Raw genomic sequence first — 22,090 nt, 5'->3', positions numbered from 1 at the left:
GATAGATAGATAGATAGATAGATAGATAGATAGATAGATAGATAGATAGATAGATAGATAGATAGATAGATAGATAGATAGATAGATAGAATCTGTTTTTTAGTTTCAGCAGAAGTCTGCAATTAGAGCACTTTTTGGCTTTCCTTCTCCCTGCCCACACATAATGACACACTTGAGTTGCTAGGTCTGCCGTTCAGGATATACTACAGCCGCAGTTCTCATACAAAATGACAGTGGAATGTTAACTGCAGTGTAGTGTGTTTCTTTTCTTCAGGTTGCAAGTGCATTTGTTTTCATTAGGTGGGATTGGTCAGCACTCTAGGCCCCTGTGTCCAGTAATGAAGCGTACAATTGGAGGCCCGTTATAGACTCCCAGTGAAATCAAAGATATATTGATCTTAAATATTTCCATGCTCTCGTGTCTCTCTGAACAGCTGTTACCACCACCATACCACGGAAAACTTGCTGTGCCAATTTTTAGGCAATATTCAATCTTGCTTCTTGCATACCACACTTTATTTGTCACTCTACAACAGACACATGTTGTAGACTCTGCGGTAGACTTTATGTATAAACTGCATGTCTTAAAATATTACGTCTGCAAACAATAAGGCAATGCAATCACGGCTAATGTAAAGTAGTAATGAAAACAAACCATGCGCAGAGGTGCAACACTGAGCATTAATGAAATTACGAAGCTGGAACTCAGTAGACTCCTGTCTGTATTGTGCAATGAAACAGAACGGAACAGGAAAGCAACTGATGCATGCAAGTCACAGTCACAATTACTATTTCATTAAGGAGCTGCCACCATTGGCAGGCGTTCTCTGGCATTGTTGTTGAGATGCTGGCATGGGACCGGAAGGGGGGTGGGGACGTCGGGATGTCGGGTGTCGGAGGGGAAATCTGGGAGGGAAGGGGGAGCTTTGGGTGGGAGGAAACATGCTTCAATTTGGGTCATCTCCTAGTCTGCATGGGGTCAGGCGACAGAGCCTTTTCCGCACTTAATCTGAAAACACATATGGCGTAATGGGCATCCACCTGAATTAATTGCCCCAATTATTCCTAATACAAGAGAGACAGGGAGTCTGAGACATGAAAACAAAAATGGTGAAAAAAGAAGTCATGTGGTGTTTCAGTACCGTAAAGACTTATTGCTGTAGCATGCACGCATTTAAGGAGATGAAGGCAACCTGTCAAGATGACAAGCCATCTCTTAATTGCGTTAAAAGGAGGAACATGCTCATGCTTTAAAGAGTGTCGTGTGGTTGTCGGGGGAGGAGGGGGAAGCAATCTTTGTTACCACATCTGAAGCAGCCAGGCGCCATGAGTCAAAGCTGCCTTGGAGGCCACGCTGCACCGTGCTAAACAGCTCGTGTGCATATCTCATGGTAACTTTTCAAACCCAGCCAAAAGAACAAACAATAAACAACAATGAAACATTAACAATTTCTAGTTACACAGAGAGTAAAAGGTGAAAAAGAATGTAACGGTGTTACTTGCTCGAAGTGAACTTCTGCTGTCGTGATACAGAGGAATCATTTTCCAGAATTAAATCGAAGAAAGGGTCACAGCCTGATCTCTGAGTGTGTACTGTATAGAAAAAGGACATTTCAATCCAGACTAATATGTTAAAAAAAAAGATAAAAAAAAAAAAAAGGAAAACAAACTGTGACTAAAACTCCAGCATCTCACTGCACAAATAGCTGGAATTATAGCTCATTACAATTTATCTTTAAATTAGCTTCAGTTAGCCTGACCACCTCAACCATCACAAACTGTGGCTGATGGTAGCTAATTTTTGCAGGTGTTATAGTGCACTTTATTCATCTCACTTTATGTGTAACTGGTTATGTTAATAGGATTTCAACTCAATTTATTCAAGTGCTGATCAATGGCATGCAATCTCGGCCTTCATGCATTATGTATTTTAATGGAACTCACTTGTTTTATGGCTGAATGGCTAAAGGTTAACAGTCCCAATAGGTGGGACTCCCTGAAGACTAATCTGAACTTCAAACACAGCTTCTTTTCACATTGCAAGGCAAAAGCGCACAACAACAGAAAAGTTGTTTTTTATCACCACCTCTTATGGCTCATTGAGAGAAAGAAGCGATTTATTACCTCACATCCTTTGCTCATATTAATGTGATTAAACTGCCCATGGATATTTTACTCTCTGTAGGAAGTGAGTGAGAGAAAACAGGGAGTTAGAGGTTGGGGAATTAGTGAGAAGGGTGGTGGTGCAAAAAGGGTCCAGGGGAAAAGTGAGGGTGGGAAATGATTAGAGGAACGTGTAGGTGGCGTGGAAGTGAAAAAAGAGACTAAGAAAGGGAGTAGGATAGTATAAGTGGGATAAAATCTCAGCCCAACAACAGACCTAGATATGTCACAGTTTCCATAATTATGCTAATTTCCATATCATTTAACTGGCATTTTCACATTGAAAATGAGTCATTTCACTAGTGAGATCTTAAGTCGTGTTCTCTTCAGTTTAATATGGAAAACATCCAGGCGTCTCTAAGGACCCTTGTCTCTCTCCACTGCCACTCCCTGCTCTATAAAACTGGCATGCTATTCCCAAGATGAGAGTCCCACTGGACTGTGTGAGGACTGTGCATTAAAAACCCCTCCAGTCCCTTCTAAATCTAGAAGTGGAAGACAGAAGGGGCTAGAGACACATCCCATGAGGGTCACTCGGCAGTTTTCACCTTATTGTCTTCTCAGTCATAAAAATTTGCCTGTGGCTTCTTTGGAAAATGATGTTGAGCTGCCCACAAGATGACTTTTTTTGTATTCTTATGGAAAGTCTACATTTTAAAAAGGCATTTTTGTCACCTTGCCAAAGAGAAGCCACTTGGAGATCTCTGTTATGCACATTATGCATGAAAAATGTCAGCAGTGTAATGGATTGTTGAAAAGATGTAAAGATTTGATCAAGGGTTATTTAGAAGCAATTGAACGCTGAAAAACCAAGAAAACAATCTGGCTTTTTTGGAGCTTAAATGGACAAGTGCTGCAGCAAGCCTCACAGCTGGCCTGCTTGAATATGGATTGCACTGCAGGGACATTTTACACTATTGCTAGGTAAACAAGCATGAATGCATGAATCAATTCAGAATAAGTTAATGAGAACAAAACTGACTTGCGCAATCAAAATTTGGCCACATTAGCTGCCATTATCATTCTGTCATTGTTTTAGTTTCACATGGATGAAAGTGGATTAATGGTAAGATGTATGATTGCTGAGGGAATAAGGGTATTTGTTGAGGCGAGTGGAGGCTTAAAGCTGTCAGAATATCACTTAGTCGACAAAAGATTCCAGTCAGAAACATGTAGTATAAGTTGTAAAGAAGCACTTGCCCTCAACACAGTCTGAGAAGGTTCCAGCCATTTTAACTGGCGCCATCAGTCTCCTCCAGGTAATGCAATTAGATGCCACTAATATCTTGGGATGCTCTTCAAACTGCAAAAGCACTTTTGCTAAACAGCACACACTGTAATAACTAGTGACAGCACTCAAGGAGCCAGATTGAAAAAGCTTTTGCATGTGATTGGTTCAAGTAATTGCACATACAGAATGCTCTAACTGATAGAAAACTGAAAACAGATGTTATCCAAATCTATGCTGGCTTGTTTGTGTGGTTCCCAGGCATGAGAGCTCACCTTGGATTAAAGCTCGCATACTAAATTTGGGGAGCCCGGGCAGTCGTAAAGTGGAAGCCTGTGATTTCATCTTTACATCGAGACAATTGGAATAAAAACAACGATTAGAATAAAAACAAACAACAACTCTTAGGCTAAATTAAACTCTTAGACAATATGTATCTGCTCTACTATTCACATTTAGAACCACCTACTATAGCCCCAGAGTACCCTGAGAGAAGCCGTCTAGCTTCAGACCATCGATACATCACTCCAATCCTCTTGCTACTCTAACGCGGAACAGTCAAAGTCGCCCACACTTAACACATACGAGCAAACAAATGCATATGAACGCACATACAGCGCATCAAGAAAATGCCATAGGGCTACAGACACAAGTAATCAAAAGTTCATTGAATCATTGTAATCTTAGCTTAAATCTCTTCACTTGACGGATTAACTGGAATATCAAAGAACACAATGCAATATAACTAAATAGGGCTGATCAGGAGCTGAGATAGTGGCTATGTATCCAGAGACACAGAGATAGAGAGACAGAGAGTGAGGGAATAGGATCTGCTTCTTGCTCCCACTATTCCCCTCAAGGCAACGTCAGGATAAATCTTCTAAGGGATTATCCCGGCTACACAATGTTCTCTGTTCTGCCCATTGTATGCCTCTTTAAGCACAATTGATAAATTAGTTATTTATATTGTGCATGGATCAAAGTCAAACACTGGATTTTCTTTTGATTGTCTGGTTTGGGAAGCATTACAAATAATCGGCTGCGTGTGTTCTGTCTATGCCAAATTCCACCGTGCAGACATGTGACTCTGTATACGATTATATTATATAGAGGATGGAATTGCTAACAGGCTAAACGTTTCACTTCTTTATAGCCAAAAGGTATTTTTTCACATAGACAGATACTTTCACAGAGACTTATATAGCTCAATAGGGGCCCAATCAGTGTTAAATGACTTACACATGGGATCGCATATCTCTCAGGGAACCCTTCTGCTTTTAATTTAAGGTAAACTAATAGCTTCATTTATTTGTAATTAGAAAAAAATAATATCTGCTTTAACTGTGTCTCATCCTCTCCACTTCCTGCTGGCAGCTCTCTCTTCAAAAGTTCATGAATTTTAATTCATTTTGGTGGTTAGGCCAATCCCCTGTTGTATGAAGCGACAGAGTTTTAGTCAAATTGAATTACCCTCTCTGTGTTTCACTGCACTCACCTCCTACTGTCCTCATTTCTCTCATTCTCTTTCTCCTCCCTTCCTCCTCGCCTTCCTTTCATTTTACTCTTCCTCTGCTGCCTTATTTTACCTATCCCTTACAACTTCCTTATTTTCTTCATACACTGCCTCTAGACAGCAGTAAGTTGTATGTCTGTGTTTTAACTCTGGTTGCCCCTAGCACATGTAAATGACTTTGGCACTTGATGTTTGAAGAGAAAAGATGAAGAAAAAATCCCTAAGTGCAAAATCAAACAGATAAGAGCCAAGAATCTTCACGTTGCTGGGGAATGTGTGTCTTGACATGCACCGCCTTTCATGTTTTCCTTTAAAGTAGTCAAGGACAGTTAGTTTTGGAGGAATTCTAATCCTGAATGTTAAGGATACGATTATGGGCTCCATTTCTGTAACATTTTTTTTTTTTTAAATTTTATGAGAAATCTAATGGAGGGATAACGGGAAGTCTCTATAACTTTAATATTGAACAAACCTGATGTGTAAAGCCTCTTGTGTTATCACCAAGCCCCATATGTGTGGCATTGCACTCCACCAGTCACAGCTATGTAATAATATAATGATAGTAAAAAAAAAAATGCAAAAGAGTAAAAATCTCACATGTCAGGAAGTTGGTTTCCTGGTGTGTTTGATGTGACCCACATTACAACAAGTCATTCAAATGACCTCTGAGGTGTTATCTCCAAAAGGCAAACATGGCAGCATTACTCCCCCTTCCTACTTGGTAAGGATGAAAATATCTGACTTTGCAAAGATTCTGTCTCTCTGCATCTGCAGTATCATATTTTCAAGGTTAAATGTTATATTAAAAATATGTGAGATGATGGTGTTACAGTAAATGACGGGGATAAACCCATATCCCTAACAGAGTTTCGGTCAAATAAAATCATGGTTAAGCAGTTCTTAGTGACTACAAAATAAACCGTCCTAAGCTAGTATGTATTATTGCAGGGTCTATCTTACAGTATAAAGCGCCTTGAGGCGACTGTTGTTTTGATTTGGCACTCTATAAATGAAAATTGAACCGAATTGAATTGAATGTCCTATATATATATATATGTGTGTGTGTGTGTGTGTGTGTGTATATATATATATATATATATATATATATATATATATATGCCCGTGATCAGGTACTCAGCTGGTATAATAAGTTGGCCAAAGGAGGAGATAGAAGTCACGGAGCAAGAAAGCTCCTTACCATGCATGGAGGGTATCACCCCAAGTCCAGCACCCTGAGGCTGTACGCTAAGCGGAAAGGGGCCCGGGGACTGGTGAGTGTCAGCACCACAGTCCAGGATGAGACAACGAACATCCATGAATACATTGGGAAGATGGCCCCAACTGACAGCGTGCTCAGTGAATACCTCAGGCAGCAGAAACCCAAGAAAGAGGAGGAAGACAAGGAACCATCATGGAAGGACAAGCCCCTGCACGGTATGTACCACCGGCAGATAAAGAGAAATACCAAGGGCTCAGAGAAGAGCTCGAGAGGATGTGGAGGGTGAAGGTAACGGTGGTCCCCGTGGTAATCAGAGCACTAGGTGTGGTGACTCCCAAGCTAGGCGAGTGGCTCCAGCAGATCCTGGGAACAACATCAGAGATCTCTGTCCAGAAGAGCGCAGTCCTGGGAACAGCTAAGATACTGCGCAGGACCCTCAAGCTCCCAGGCCTCTGGTAGAGGACCCGAGCTTGAAGGATAAACCGCCCGCAGGGGTGAGCTGGGTGTTTATAATATTTACCTTAAAATATTATATATTTTACTGAAGAGAAAACCCCAAGCAGTTTAGAATGAGTATAAAAAGCAAAATGATTATATTTTGCTGGAGGTTAAGTTGATAAGTAGAGTGGGAATAATAAAACAGTTTAAAAAGTTGAGAGTTTAGGCTCTATCGAGTGATCTTTCTTAAGATTGTGCTGTAACTTCTGGTGTGGAGTGCTTTGTCCTTCTCTGACCTGGATCATAAACAGTAAACCCATTAGAAAGAGAACACCAGATGACAAATAACCCAGCATCATGCTGAGCATTCATCTGCCGTATTTGTCTGAGTGACAAAGCAATTCTTGCTGGCAGGGCGGGTCATCTTACAGGCTTGCTATGCATGTAGCCAATATAATACACACTGCACATAACTCAGAATCAACTCCAGTGATCTTACTGATAACATCCGTAATCTATTAAGGTGAAAAAATTACCATCTATTGACACATCTATTCTTTGAGCCCCACAGAGGCTTAATTGAAATTGTCTGGAGGGAAGCAGAGAGCTCCATTTTTACCCAGCATGTCTTTAAGCATTGAAGTAAGCAGTTCTTCATTGACAAGTTGGCTAAAACTCCACAACTTAACTAGAGAGATTGGACACCGCTGGCAATCTCTTTGTTCTATCTAAATATAGTGAGTCCCATAAGTCCCTCTTGTAAAAAAAAAAAAAAAATAGGAAGAATTCATTATTTCATTACATCCCCCTACTCTGATTTACATACACAGCAGAGGAAGAGTAGTTTTTTTTTTTTTTTTTTACCATGGCTGTTGCAAGAATCTGTTTACTGATCCCCAGCAGAATAGCAAGGCACGAAAACAAGCCAGAGATCCACGCAGTGCACCCTTCCCTCAAGAGGTAGACATGATCTCATGTTATCCATGTTTTCCCCAAAGTCATATGTGCATCATGTCAGTGAGACTCAGAGTCTGGAACTCAGCCTTTTCAGTCACTTTGTTAAATAATGTATCAAAGCACTGAATAGAGTTAAGTTGAGATGAATGCAAGATTCAGTAATGCATCATCTTTTGTGATGTCTTCATTTGCTTGATGTTTTACTTCCCTATATGTGATGCATACTTAAGTACTTGGATGTATCTTTATATTCCTAAAAAAAAAAACTTTCATTGACTCACTGCCACTGTACTTTGCTGTGCACTTGCACTAATAGAGCCCTTTCTTAACTTTTCTGAGTAAGTAAGTCTCCCTTTGTCTAGTCAGTGTCCAGAGCTAATGCATAGCAATAGTATTCTCATGAGTCACTGCATGTTTTGATGCTTTGCACTCTCATCATATTGCTAATATTGTTGGACAGTCTAAGAAGTATGTCACAAACTATAGTTTTCAGGAAAAAACATTCAGAAAGTGGTGCTCTGACAACAAACAAAAAAACAAACTCGTATATCTGTAGAGTTGAACTCAGAATGGACTTGTATCAAACTTATACAGGAGTACCAATCATTCTGAAAGTCTTCCTAAGCGTGCTGGTCACTGTTTGCATTGGAAAGGATTCCCACAATGCACTCCCAAATGATTTGCAGACATCGGCTGATGTGAGTCACCCGGCAAACAAATGTGGTGTGTCTGGGTGACCTTAATCACTTCCAGGTTCATCGAGACTCAGATTTCACTTGTGTGCCTTATTTCAGGTCATTGCCTCAAAGTCAAAGTAGGGCACAGTCATTATCTGAGGGAGCATCACACAATCATCCACACAATACAAAAAGGTCGGCACAATTCACTGAAGTCATTGAAGTGTTGTCCATTATTTCTGGGTTGGAACACATGTCTGCTCCATCACAGGTAGTGCATATCTATATGTGTGGATTACAGGTAATCTAAGTTGTGCCATTCCATTTCTTTTGCTGAAAAGTGTATATAAAAAGATATATTGTGGACATTCTGTAAGATCAGTACTGTATGACACTAAGATGTTCAAATTTATGTGTACAAACTCCTACCTTTTGGTTTCATTAGCTCAAGAGAAACAGAGCACAAAATGCAAATAGAGTAAAAGCGTTCTGTTATACTTATTTGTTTAGTTTATAACACAGTCATAACACAATTATAATGCAGTCTTAACAGCAGTTTTATCTTAAAAGGTGAGTGTTAAGCACAAGTGTCTGACATGAAACCTTATCATTTTATAAAGAGTCTCTTGCCATTCAAAAAATACAGACACTGTCAGAATACTATAAAATAGTATGACTGATCTTGGGAATGGCTTGCTGCTGTTTTTGAATACTGTATGCATTGAAATTCTGTGTGCCAATCTGTGACTTTCTCACACATTACTAAAGAAGACGTTTCCTTGATTCTATTATCCTTTTGCATTTCAAGATCTTGGTCTCTTTCCTTTTCTTATATTGGCATATGTTTCCAAGCACTGGAGCTAAAGTTTTCAATGCTAGCTGCTGCATAATAAAAGCCGTTTCTGAAGGCATTGGGTCAAAAAGTTAAGTTAAAGGCACTGATGTGTTCTGTTTTGTTTTTGTGAACCTCAAAGAGCCAGCGACGTCTTAACTCTGGTACACGGAAAGGTCCAAGCAATTAGTATGAGCTGCATGATGCGTGTTACCACAGCCTAGCATTAGCTTTATGTGGTTCACCATCTAATATTCTCTGTTAATGGTTCTGTACATACCTCCTTGCTGACATCAGCTTTCAAGCACATCACATTGAATAAATTTTTATTACGAGGAAGCACTTAAATAGCACAGCACAGACGAGAAGAAACAAATGCAATAACTGCATCAATTACAGCAAGTATCACACAAAGATATCAAGCTGTGCTGATAGGTGCAATTACAATGTATAATGTTTGTGTGTCTCATGCAAATTGTTTTGAAAATGACCGTTCCCCTCAAAAGGCTTGTACGAGAGCGCTTGACTCTTTTGCTTGTGTCTGGATGAAGTGAGAGCGCACAAAGACAATCAGCATGTCATTGTGTATATGTGGATTAACTTTGCACCGTGTACATGTTTGAGTAGGATGGATTCTGGGCTGCTTGTCTTTTGTGCTTCTACACCAGACTGAGCCTGACAGCTATGCACAATATCCTGTTATAGCACACAACTGCAGAGACAAAGAAAAAAATGGATGTAACAAATGCTTTAGTTAAATAGTCCTTCCGCTCGCATATGCCGTGCACAGTTCTAATTAGTCGATGGGCTGATCTCATTTCTTCAAATGCTTTTGTTGCAGGTGTCCAGTCCAAGCTGAGAAGATTGCCGGAGGTATTAAGTGTAGAGAGGTAGACTTAGGGAACCAATATAAATGACTTAATGGATTACATGCCATCATGCTTACAGCTTACATAAATGCTACTGAAGATATTGCAGTCCAAAAACCAAAAAAAGTTACTGTTGCTCCTTTTTTTTAACAGTTAAATTGTATACTTACAATTTTCAGGGGGAAGAGAGTCTTAACATGTATTATTTTTAATATTGGCTGTTTACTGGCTTTTTTTAAATTACCTTAAAACTTTGATGGGAACTTGGCTTGTCTCTGTCTCTTTTTATAATACGTCAGCCCACTAGTGGTTCAGTCCTGAAGTGTTACAATTACCCTCAAGAACTTTCTGGGGGTTCATAGTGTGTTTGTGTGTAACCACACTGAGGAAAAAGCCTCAAAAGGGAGTGTTAATGGATTTATCACTTGTGGGAAGTCGTCTTACTCACTGGATACGGTATGTCCACTGCACCAGAACAGCAAGTGTTCAAAATGTAGTGATTAGCGCAGTGTCCAGTTAATTTTAACAGGGTTTGCAATGGGACTAATCAGGAATTAAGAGTTGGCATCTACTTTAAATCGCCTTCTTTACGCATTCGTGGGGGGATACTGTCAGGATGGGAAAAAAGCAATTGTCTGCGGTCTCCTGATTATCCCCTGCAAAAGCCTATAATCTGGCTGAAAGTACTTAAAGAGTCAAGCAGCAAAATAAACAACATTGATTATCATCCCACTGTTCTTTTTTTCCCCCTCAAAGTAGACCAAGCAGAGAGGGAGGGGGATGAAGGTTAAGGTTGTGCCTTCCCCCGTCAGCGCCATCTGCTTGGGCAAATGTTAAGGCAAGCTAAATACCCCCTGATTCCTCTGTTCAAACCAGATTATCAGCTATTCTAAGGAGGCGGACGAGCATCTTATCATCTCCCAATCTCTTTTACAAAAGCAAATCAAGAATCCTGCAGGAGGATTACCAGGATTAAGGGGAGCACAGACATAGCCTTCCTTGGACATTGTCTTTAAGTTGCCGCCTTCTAGTCTGGCCACCTTCAGCTTGCAAAAATTCATGCATCTTGCCATGACAACATCCTTAACACTGACTAATTCTCTTGAGCGAAGACATTATTCCTAGGAGTGGTTGTTTTTGTCACACGAAGTATTGTTAGTCTCTTTCAAAAAGAGTAGTGTTCAGATCCAGACAGCTGAACCCTGATTTGCATATCACCAGTCATTACATGCCATCAGTCAAGCAACCCAGCTACATTTCAGAAAAGAATATCTGCTTCGCACAATTTTGACAGCATCACATAGTATTAAACAGTGATCCATAGTGAGAAGTGGCAATGAAATAGCACAATAGATTGGCATGCAGGTATTCTACTGTATGCTTTAAAAAAAGTAAAACTATTAATTCTCTCACAATGGGAAGACACCAGCACCAATGATCACACCCGCTCCGTCACAGCTACACACTTCCCAGACTGCATGCCCTGACATTATTGCATTAACAGGAAAGAAAACAAAACACAACAGCAACAGTAAACTACAATGAACACTAAAAGTAGTTAAAGAACAATAACACTAATGACCATTCACCAGATAATATCAGTGGCAAATTAGAACCCAATTTATTTAAACCATTGTCCACAGATAAAATCCTCTGTGACAGAAGATGCAGGAAAAAATCTGCTCACTGCTGCGAATCATATTTTACATCTTCTAAAAACAGTACTGTGTGAAGTTACTTGCAGAATATGACATTTGACTCCAAATCGTTTTGAGGAAAACCTTTCTTGTAGTTAAATTACACCAAATGAGATGAAATGACTCCAGCACTTTTGATTTTACTCTGTATCAGGACACTGCTGTGGCTGGTAATGAGGAACTAATTTTAACTCAAACAGCCTTTATGTGAGTGGTTTTTTTTTTTTACAGATGTCCACAACAGGTAGCGAAAACTGATAAAGAAAAAAACCCAAACATCAGGGCTGGACTAGGACAAAAAATCGGCCCGGGCATGTTGACTAGAGACCGGCCCACCAGGTATTATAGGAAAAATCATAAAGCCTTTGAATGAAGACGAAGGCTGTTGTGACAGTGATTTAAACTGTCTTGTTGGTCTATGTATGATTTCTATACGTTGTACATCAGATAAAAACTTTGGTTGTAAGATTCAGATAATTATTTAATAAAAGCTAGATATTTTAAATGAGAATAAGAAAGAAAAGTATTTCTTTGTGCCCCTCTCTCCCTACTAATGCCCCACCTGCACCCTGGCAAAGCTTTGCTAGACCCGCCCCTGCACAGTTACCAGCTGTCAGCTACACAGAAAGGATCCTGGTGTTATTTGTCTCTCAGAAACAGTCCATAACTTCCCTTCAACTTATTCATGTCATCTAAAAGGTTAACCTGTTTCTCCATCACCTGTTCAGCTCTGATGATTCAGTAAGGACATCTCCTGGTTTCATCTTCATGTTTCCCTCTCACCAGATAACCAAACCGATATAATGACCAGCAGCTTTTACAGCTGTGGCTCCAGCAAACATCAGCTGATACTAGAAATTAATATTAAATAAATTCTAACAACAGCTGATCAAGCTTAAACGTGCTGCTGTTGTTTAGCGCGACATCCGCTGGTTTCCTCTTTCTGGCGCAAAGTGGGCGATAAACAAACAAGAGAGAAAAGCTGATCAGCTGATCATTGATCAGTTTCATGATTGATGAGATGATGATGAGAGAAGAGGCAGCTGCAGCGTAAAGACAGAGAAAAACTCCAGTTTTGTGTCTTTTTCCATTATAGCTGAAGTACGGGACAAACTGTGTTCCCTTTCACCTCAATTTGAAGCGTGTAATATTTTCTCTTTTTAGGGGACGGTTTGCAACTCTACTAACTAACCTTATGAATAAAATAAAGTTCACTATTAGTAACATCATAGCACCCACCCAGCTGTAGAAACTCCGTCATGCTAGCTAGCATGCAGTACGAGTTATTGTAACTGACTGTAAAAAGTCAGCACAACGAAAATAAACTCCACCTGAACTTGATTTAAATCCGACCCAGATAGACTGCAGGTCATACTTCTTACCTGAAGTTCAGTTCACCTGACACTCGGACCAGCGGCCACCTCGGGTCTCTCCTCCTGCTGCTTCTCCTTTCCCTCATCCACCTGGCCTCTTGTGGCAGCTCCGCCATAGCCACCACCAAACAACTGAGTTATTTTTACACATCTGCCAGCATCTGGCCAATCCATCACCTTTCATTTTATACTGTTATAAAAATAAATAAATATGCCAGATGGCCAGTCCAGCTATGCCAAACATATAAAACAGAATAACAATTTTACATTTTGCCTAATCTTTACAGTACTCTTTTTTTTTCACAGGGGAATTAGAGCTAAGCAAAGCTTGAATCCACACGAGTACCTCAAAGAATTGTGGGATAAGGGAAATGGGAAGGCTGCTATCTGCTGAAAAATGTTGTAAAGATCATTTATCTGTATGAAGTAATGTACATTCACAAAAGATAAAATGCAATAAAATATAATAATATAAATCAGGTCCTGATAAAGCCATGCTAACCCACCCGAAACTGTGATTTAAGAATTTTATGTGGTCATTAATCAAAAGGCATTATTAAGCCCACACAAGCGATCACAATGGATTTCTTTACCTGGGATATTTTTGGAAATACAGAAGCACACTAACTGTCTTAAGGGCACACCAGCCAACCATATGCTCCTTGCACACTAACGGCGTCCACTGTTTTAGATCACACTTTTAACAAGGAACAAACAATTGTACAAGCAATCGATGTTCTTCAGATGCCTGCTCCACAGTCACACCTCGTTTAATCAACACAATTGTTTTCAATGAAAACAATCTCCGGGCTGTAGAGCTACTCAGTGTCTCAGAACCACACGGCAGGCTTCCACACTGATTTGATTGTTGCACACACAAAGGTAGATAGACCACTGCAGCTATGGGGGATGATTGAATTATTCAGTTTGGCAGAGATTTGGCAGCAATTGTGTGGAGTGTTGCCTTGAGTGGAGTGCAACAGAAAAAAAAAACAAAAAACACAGCATCTTCTTGTTTCCTGCACCACTGCACAGCACATGCATAAATAGCCTCTGCTTACACAGTCAGTATTGCTTGAGGACAACTTCACATCATACCCTGAGCATGCTTGCTGCTTGTTAAATTGACCTACACCTCCCCAAAGACAACCAAACTATTAAATGCCTTCACTTTAACCTGTGTTATTCTCTATAACATAAAAAGACATCAAATATATGCAATACCATCCTCAGAATTCACCAATTCACCATTTAAAAAGTGAACTTACAAAGCAACTACGGCAATCATTTGGTTTAAAAATCTGTAATCTTGAATTGTAATTTTATACCGTCTACAGCGGATATCAATGATCCCAGAAGAGAACGTGAATGACTTGTAAAATCAATGTGTAATGGTTTTTGCCTACTCAGTTACTCCTTTGCAATCTTAACCACATAAATAACAGACATGCTTTAGTTTTATGTTACATTTATTAGAGGCAAAGAACTGATAACAGGGCTGATGTACTGATTGCACTGATTGCATGCATTCTCAAGGTTGAGGAAAGTCACTGGGCCAGCTATGCAATCTTTGTCTGGAATAACAAACTTCACACATACTTTCTGAGTATTGTGAAGTATTCCCAACTAGTTATTAGGATGCAATCTTAAATAACGAAGTGAATAGCTGACAGGAAAATAAGAAGCCACTGTCTAAATGATTAAGCAAACAAAGTGGAAAAAGAAACATATCCATATAATTTAATGAAGGGCATTTAGCAAGCCTCTCCACGAACATAACCACTGGCCGCATGTGTGTCTGTGTAAAGCCCAGCATGTTGGTCCATATATATGATGCTCCAGCTGCAAACGTATCATTGCATTATACAATAAGTAATCAAACTTAGTACATATAACTTGCTTCCTGGCCTGGTAAATGAAATTGAACACTGCCGTCTCATAAATCATGAATCAATATGTCAACAAAGAAACTCTGCTAATGCTTTGCTCAGTGACACGCTGTAATGTAGCTATGGGGCAAGCTTTAATAGCCATGTAAAAAGATAAAAGCACTGGATTTTGTGTGCCTTTTCTAACAACCAAAAAACGAAAAAACAAACAAAGAAAAACAGTGATTCACAGACAGAGCTAGAACCCAGCATCCACTGAATAAATTTCCTTTTCTTGTTTCTTTCTTCCTTCTTAATTTGGACTTTGCACCAAGACGCTGGAGAAAACTCCATCTAACACATATCACTCATGAACAAATGTCAATACTCATTAATGGTTGGCTGTTAAATTTATTTATGGTTCATCTGAAAACATGTATTGCCTAATTATATATGAAAGAACAAAATCAAGCTGAATTTGTGTTCCTCAAAGAGATACATCTACCTTATTATCTATCTACGCTCTCTGTTGTTACGCCAAGACGATGCATTTATCAGGTTTACATTTATCTATTAATAGAAAGTTGACATTTATGCACTCTCCATTGGAGAACGCTTTTCTTGAGTGTGCACCACTTTCTCAAATCACCAAGGACACTTTCCCCATGGGAACTGATTAGCTCGCTTGGTTTCAAACTATGAAGTAACTCTGATAAGCAATTAAACATTTTCTGTTGTCTCGACTCAGACTTTGTTTTATGTCTTTCAAGTCTGTATTTTTGGATCAAATCCGCATAAACAGCACATAACACAATGTTTGAGCAGTGGTTATTGTACTTTCTAGCATCAGTCTCTCTCAGATGTGTAAACCCCTGTTTTCGTGCCCTACTGTACATCATAATAGCTGAGTTATCTTTATCAAATGATCATTATCAGCTCTCATGGAAGGAAGAAAATTTTTTTTAAAAAGTGTCGGTCCAAAAAAAGCTCCTGTTTGGCTGTTTTCTGTCTCTGCACTTCAAAGGATGCGTTCTTCTCGAGATTTCCATAACTTTTTTATCTGTAATCTGTTCCTAATTAGCGATGTAAATCATTGTTTTTTGTTTCTTTTGCCTATTTAAATGCTATACTGTTGCAAAATGTAGAAGAAATGTATGGGTGTTTTTCTGTGGCTGAAATTGACCTGTTAATGCTGCCTCAACCAACACAGCTACATATATTTTTTACAGGCCACAGCCTGTTTTACCAATACTTAATGTCACCAACTAAGTGTATATGAGAAAAACAACAAATTATTCTACAACATGTGCTGGCCTCATTATAGTCTCACTGTTCTCATCAGGCAGACACGGCATCGTGTGCAGAAAACTGTGTGATGTAAACTAATATTGGATGCTTAAAACAATGAATAAGAAGAGTCATCGAAATATGCAATACAATGCAAAAGACTTTAATAAATTTCAGAAGCGCACACATACATAAACAAAACATTTACAGTTTTCTCCACACTGGCAAATCAAAGTCAATTACAAAGATCATGTAAGGTGCATATTGTACTTCACATTGAATAAAAGTGAGGTTTCTGTCTCCCTTACAAGGACAAAAGCTTTCCCCTGCATGTTTTTTTTTTGTCTTTTCCCCAAAGATCAGGCAAATCTAATTATTACACAGTGCTAGGATGCTATGTATATTTCATACTGTGGCTCCTACGCAGTAGTGAATACATTTGATACCATAATTACATGAATATACCTCCTTAAATAATAACAACCTGCCTTACAAAGAGGTGACACACATAAAATTAAAAGCTTTAAAATGGACACAGCCTGTACAACCATGACAGATCAAAGACTGGAACAAAATGAAAAAAAGGCATCTTGTCTGTGCAGTCATTTCATTTAACTATATATAGGAGGGAAAACAGCACCTACCCAAGTCAAGCCGCACATTTCTAACTGACTACACAGACTTTGTCCATTTTAATTACTCTAATTCTATGGTTATATTTCTGTACTGAAGTTGCCTTTTAGGCCTTACCTATTAAAGACGTTTAGCTTACCAATTAACAGGATTATTGAACAATAACGCTGCAAACCCATCGAGCCAGTTACTGGTGTGCATGGTAGAAATGATTCAATAAGACATAATGTGTCATGGTGGTCCTATGAGTGGAGAAAAAGTAGAAAAAAGCGTTGCTCTGAATAATAAGTATTAAGTGCATCATAGTGGATTTTTTTAAAATCAAATCTTAACTTATTGCTTGTTTTTAAACTCAATCCTGGAGTACCTATTTATTTTGGTGTTCAGTGTTGTTCTCATCAGAAAATACGTTTCTCTTTTTTTCAGTGTAAATAAGTGTACAAAGTGAAGCACTTTTTGCTTGAACCCAAGAAATATTAATGACTGCCAGAGGATTATAATTATGATTTTTTTCTCCTACCATCTGGAGTCATTTTAATATGGGTCCCAACAGTTAAATCAGTTCTGACTTCGAAATAGTAAGCGACACACAAAAGGTTAGGCTTAGTGCTCTTCAAATCTGCCCTACATAAACAGCTTTTGATTATAACCCCAGCAGTTAGTCCCTTGTGATTGTGGCTTAGCTCAAAGTATTAAACTTGTCCTACCATTTCTACCAGTGTAATAACAGCATGGCGAACGGTAGCACAGCTAAAAAGCACTGCGAGTCTGTTGGTATTGTAGGGCCATGCATGCATCTGCAACATCAGCCACACTTGTCACCAACAATGTAATCAGTTGCAAAAGTGGAAATAAACGAGGCAAAGGGTGACAGACATGATACACTGTGAGCGGGCTCAATACTAATGGAAGCCTACAGATCATAGGCTTTGCAGCATAAATATATTAAAAGTCATTAGTTCCATGAGCAAGCCCAGATAGAGCAACATCAAATGATACAAAAAATAGAAAGTAGGAAAATAAAAATGGCCACCAGGCAGTTTTGAAAACAAAGCAAATAAAAGGCAATCAATAAATATAAACACCATCAACTCTGTGATAGATATACATACATACATATAAACATACTTTACAGATCTACTGACTGTATTTGACACCTATTTTACAGAGTGGGTGCTGGAGTGGGACATTTTTTGAGGAGGGTATGGGGCATACAATATCATCCCCACTGACAAAGGTAAATAATAGCAGAGGACTCAGTAAAGCATTTCCAACTTCCAACAGATTCACATGAAGGGCTTTGTCAAGTTTCAGGCAGCAACATGAAGCATTGTCTGTTCTTTTCTGAGACTCCCCTTCCCCCCCCCCCACCCCCTCTAAATTCATCTTTTCGCTCAATTGTGTGAAGAGGTGTGGTTTGAGGCGGTAGAGGCAGTAAAGTACTTGTTTTCACCTCTTCAGTTCTTGCCTTCCTCCTTTCCTCCCTCTGCCCTCTCCCTCTCTCTCTTTTCTTTCTTTTCTCTCTTTTGGGAGCTAGAGATTGATTTTAATCCTGTGGGAGCGAGCTGTACCTGTGCCACAGAGTGTGCCATAGTGTGGTGGTTTCAGTGCCATCTCCTGAAATATAGAGAGACAGACAGATATAGGGAGATTGTAGTTACAATATCATTGAGCTCTGAGCAGCCTATGCTGTAGCCTTATCAGTGTGAGGCTACGTTGAACACTGATTAAAGAAAACTCCAAAAAGAGTGTGGATGATATTTAAAAAAAAAAAAAAAAAAAAAAAGCATTCTTCAAGGTACGGCTGGCAATCAAGTCATTATCTTGTCAGGTTTCCTTGAAGAATGCTACAGGTATCACACATTTGTGCATTTTCCTGTACTTATCAGAGCATGCAATCTCATCCAATTACCACTCCCAATTTGTCTTTTTTTCTCTCCCACCACACTAGTGCAGCACTCTTCATTTCCCCTCAAAAAAGAAAAAAAAATATTTGGATCAATTTAGGCCCAGTCTTTATTTCGGACCCTTGCCAGTGGGTCCTCTGATATGTACAGAATATTACATTTTGCTGTTCCTCACAAAGGTACCAACATATCTGCGATTGGGAAGAATCTGTCTTGATAGTGCTCACATTAACAAAGCACAGTGATTACAGATGCAATGACTCAACAATGACTCAACAGAAATAAACAAATAATAATAATAATAAAATGCAAAAAATGACCAAAAAACCCTACTACAAACAAAACTATAATCAGTTGCAAGGATTTGAAACTGATCACCTTGTGAAATCATAGCTTTAATGCCCGGCTGTGCACCCACTACCATTAAGCACAAACATCCTGCAATCAAACATCAAACTATAGGTGGCAAGTGTTACTGGCCCATTCCTTCCCCTGCATAAATAAAAGATTTCTGCACAAATAAGGTTTAATATTGCCTTTGTTATCCAATACATCTATAAAATATCTTTATTTATTCAATGTCCAGTACTGTGGTCATCCAATTTCTTGATATTTTGCTATATTTTTGGAAATTTATTAAAAAATGTGCAAAGATACATGGGAATACAGTATGCACGTAAGGCAAAAACAATGCTTATACAATTCTGACCATCTTCAAAGTCAATATTTGGTATGACCAACTTTAATCTCTAAGACAGCCTGAACTCTCTTAAGCATTCTTGTAATTTCTTTAAATCGTCTCCATGAATAGTTCTCCGGGCTTCTTGAAGGACATTCAAAGCTCTTCTTTGGATGTCGGCTGCCTTTTGTTCAGTTCTTTGTCATGATGATCCCACACAGGTCCAGACTCTGCAGAGGCCAATCCATGACCGAGTGTTCCACTCTGTGCCTTTCCACCCAGGTTTATTTTTACATTATTGACAGTGTGTTTGGGATCATTGTCATGCTGGAAAATGAAGCCATTGCTATTTAGATGCTTTCCAGAAGGTATTGCATGGTGGATCAAAATTTGATGACACTTTTTTATGTTAGTAATCAATTTTGACAAGGTTCCCAGAACCACTGGTTAAAATGGATCCCAAAACCATGACAAAGCCTCCACCATGCTTTACATACATACTGACAATGATTTGAAACAAAAAAGTTACATTTGGATTAATTAATCCATCAGACCTGTCGCCACTGAGTTTCAATCCAGTTTTTGTGTAATTTGACATACCTCAATACTTGTCCATGGAGACCACTGGCACCATGTTTTTGTGTCACATTTAAGCAAAAAAGGGCCTATATTGTAGAGGCATCACTGGCTTATCCCTTGAGTTATGTGTTTTTATGCTATAATAATAAAACATTCCTCTAAAACTGGTCAGGTAGAGGGATTTGACTGAAAAAGAGAGAAAAAAAGCAGCCAATGTCCAAAGAAAAACTTTGAAAGACCTTCCGGAAGCCTGGAGAACTATTCCTTAGGACAACTTTAAAATTGAGAACAATGTCTGGCTTCTTGGAATGAAAAAATCAAGAAATCAAGGAGAGCTCAATACTTTTGCACAGTACTCTGTGAAGTGGTACCAGAAGACACTAACAAATTGTTAATCTCAATTCCTGCACTGTGGGCGTAGAATTATGGGCCAAACATAAGAAAATATTAGCCAACCTATTCATCATGATGTCTGAGATCACTTAAGCAGGGTGGTAGTCATTTGATCTGATTCCTCTAAATCACATACGCTCACAAGTGCTCCTCATCACTGGAGGCAGATTGACCTCTAATATCGAGGGGGTAGGGGTTAAAAGAAAATGATGAGATGCATAAAAAATAGGAAGAGAAGGGAGGGAAAAGAGGAGATTTGCATTTATAGCTCTTACTGTATAATGAAGCCATATGGTGGCACAAATCTGTAGTCTCTGAAGTATTTTTACAAGCTTTAGTCTTTATCAGCTACATCTGTAAAGTCCCTGGAAACGTTTTGTTGACCTTCAACCATAATTATCTCCTCCCGCATTCCCTCTCTATTGTTATTCAATGGCTCGGCTTTTTGTCTATGTTTCATTTTCACCTTCTTCTGTGACAATTAGATATTACTTTAATGCACAAAAGAACTGCGTCACTTTGATGAAGAACAGGGAAAACTACCTATGATCTTTGCGTTTGGAGTTTTTTTATTAAGTTAAGCTGAACAGAGAGTGAATAGCTGCCACTTACAGACCAAATGTAGTTTTTCTTTTAAGAACAACACTGCAAATGATCTCTACAAGTTCTCAAACATTATGTTTATACCACATCAGATCAAGAATCATACACATTTTGAAGTGTTGTTTATAAGTGCTATTTAAAACTTTGAAAATGTAGTTTCTTTGAAGAAGCGTAAAGATAAAATCAAACAGATTCAATTTTAATAGTCCTTTAGCAAACAGGGCTGCTGGGCATCTATTGTCATATCGCTTTGGATCCTGAGGACAGGACTCACTCAAGGCTAGTTTATGGTACTCCTGATAATCTTAAAGGACAGCTGCCTTTTTCTTCTTTCTTATCAGCCTCTTTCTCAAACCAATTAGAGTGATTTTAATCATACTGTATTACGAGTGATTAACCCTTTAGTGCATTTAATTAACCTTTGCAGCCAATGATTCTCATCAGGCAAAGCTTCATGCTATTTTTTTCTATGACATAGGCTTTAAATAAGCACACTTTAAACTTGTGGGAAATCTAATGTGTAAAGTGGGAGGAATCACTTGCCAATTGCTCAAGGGGACAGAGAGAAAAAAATAGATATATTGCCAGCTTAACATCACTAAAGATGGATTGCTGAGGAAAACCAATGAGAACATTTTTTTTTTGCTAATATTGAAATATTAGTTGGATATAATACCAGAATATGAGAATATTAAACCCATGTTCTATTAGAAGTGTGGATAAATATACCTTAGAAATAATCAGATAGAACCATAGCCGAAGAGATTTGGCAGAACGTTTACTAATTAAATATTCATTGATTTGAAATTATTTGCAAAAAAAATAAAAATAACAATTCTTCACTCTGATCAGTAACATGAGTGGAAATCAATTTCAATCCTTGATGCATAAAATTCATAACGGATAATAATTTAGGATGGTTGAACACAGGCTGAATATTTCTGCATATTTCAGGGCAGCCACTACTTGTAAGAGGGGAAAATCATTCTGACAACTCGTCAGTGTGTCATATAAACACATTATGGATGAAATCTTTGGTACCAGGGGCATGTAGCAGGCTTATGTATAATGTACCATGGCAGAGCATAGCTTTTAACTAGGGGTTCAAATAAAAGGTGGATGAAGGGAATGACTATCAAGTCTGTGTGGGTGTCTTCATAAATTAGCCTAAGTAC

At 38.8% G+C, this 22,090-nt stretch overlaps 1 protein-coding gene across 3 annotated transcripts in view; it reads right to left on the bottom strand.

Annotated features, from left to right (window-relative positions):
• The window catches only part of pcdh11 (protocadherin 11), a 133,213-nt gene that overhangs the window by 93,469 nt on the left and 17,654 nt on the right, over positions 1-22,090 (bottom strand). Inside the window, exon 4 of one of the 3 annotated variants that reach the window (XM_005723121.2) lies at positions 18,144-18,371. The exons of the other annotated variants lie outside the window; for them this stretch is intronic. Within the exon in view, the coding sequence (XP_005723178.1) occupies positions 18,288-18,371 (84 nt within the window). The 3' untranslated portion in view covers positions 18,144-18,287. Of the gene's footprint in view, positions 1-18,143; positions 18,372-22,090 lie in introns of those variants that run through there. 3 annotated transcript variants of the gene reach the window in all.

The sequence above is a fragment of the Pundamilia nyererei genome, unplaced genomic scaffold, assembly GCF_000239375.1.
Source record: "Pundamilia nyererei isolate P.nyererei 1_Seehausen unplaced genomic scaffold, PunNye1.0 scaffold00008, whole genome shotgun sequence".
NCBI lineage: Eukaryota > Metazoa > Chordata > Actinopteri > Cichliformes > Cichlidae > Pundamilia > Pundamilia nyererei.
The sequence above is the reverse complement of the archived record's forward strand: the minus strand, read 5'-3'. Positions and strand labels throughout refer to the sequence as shown.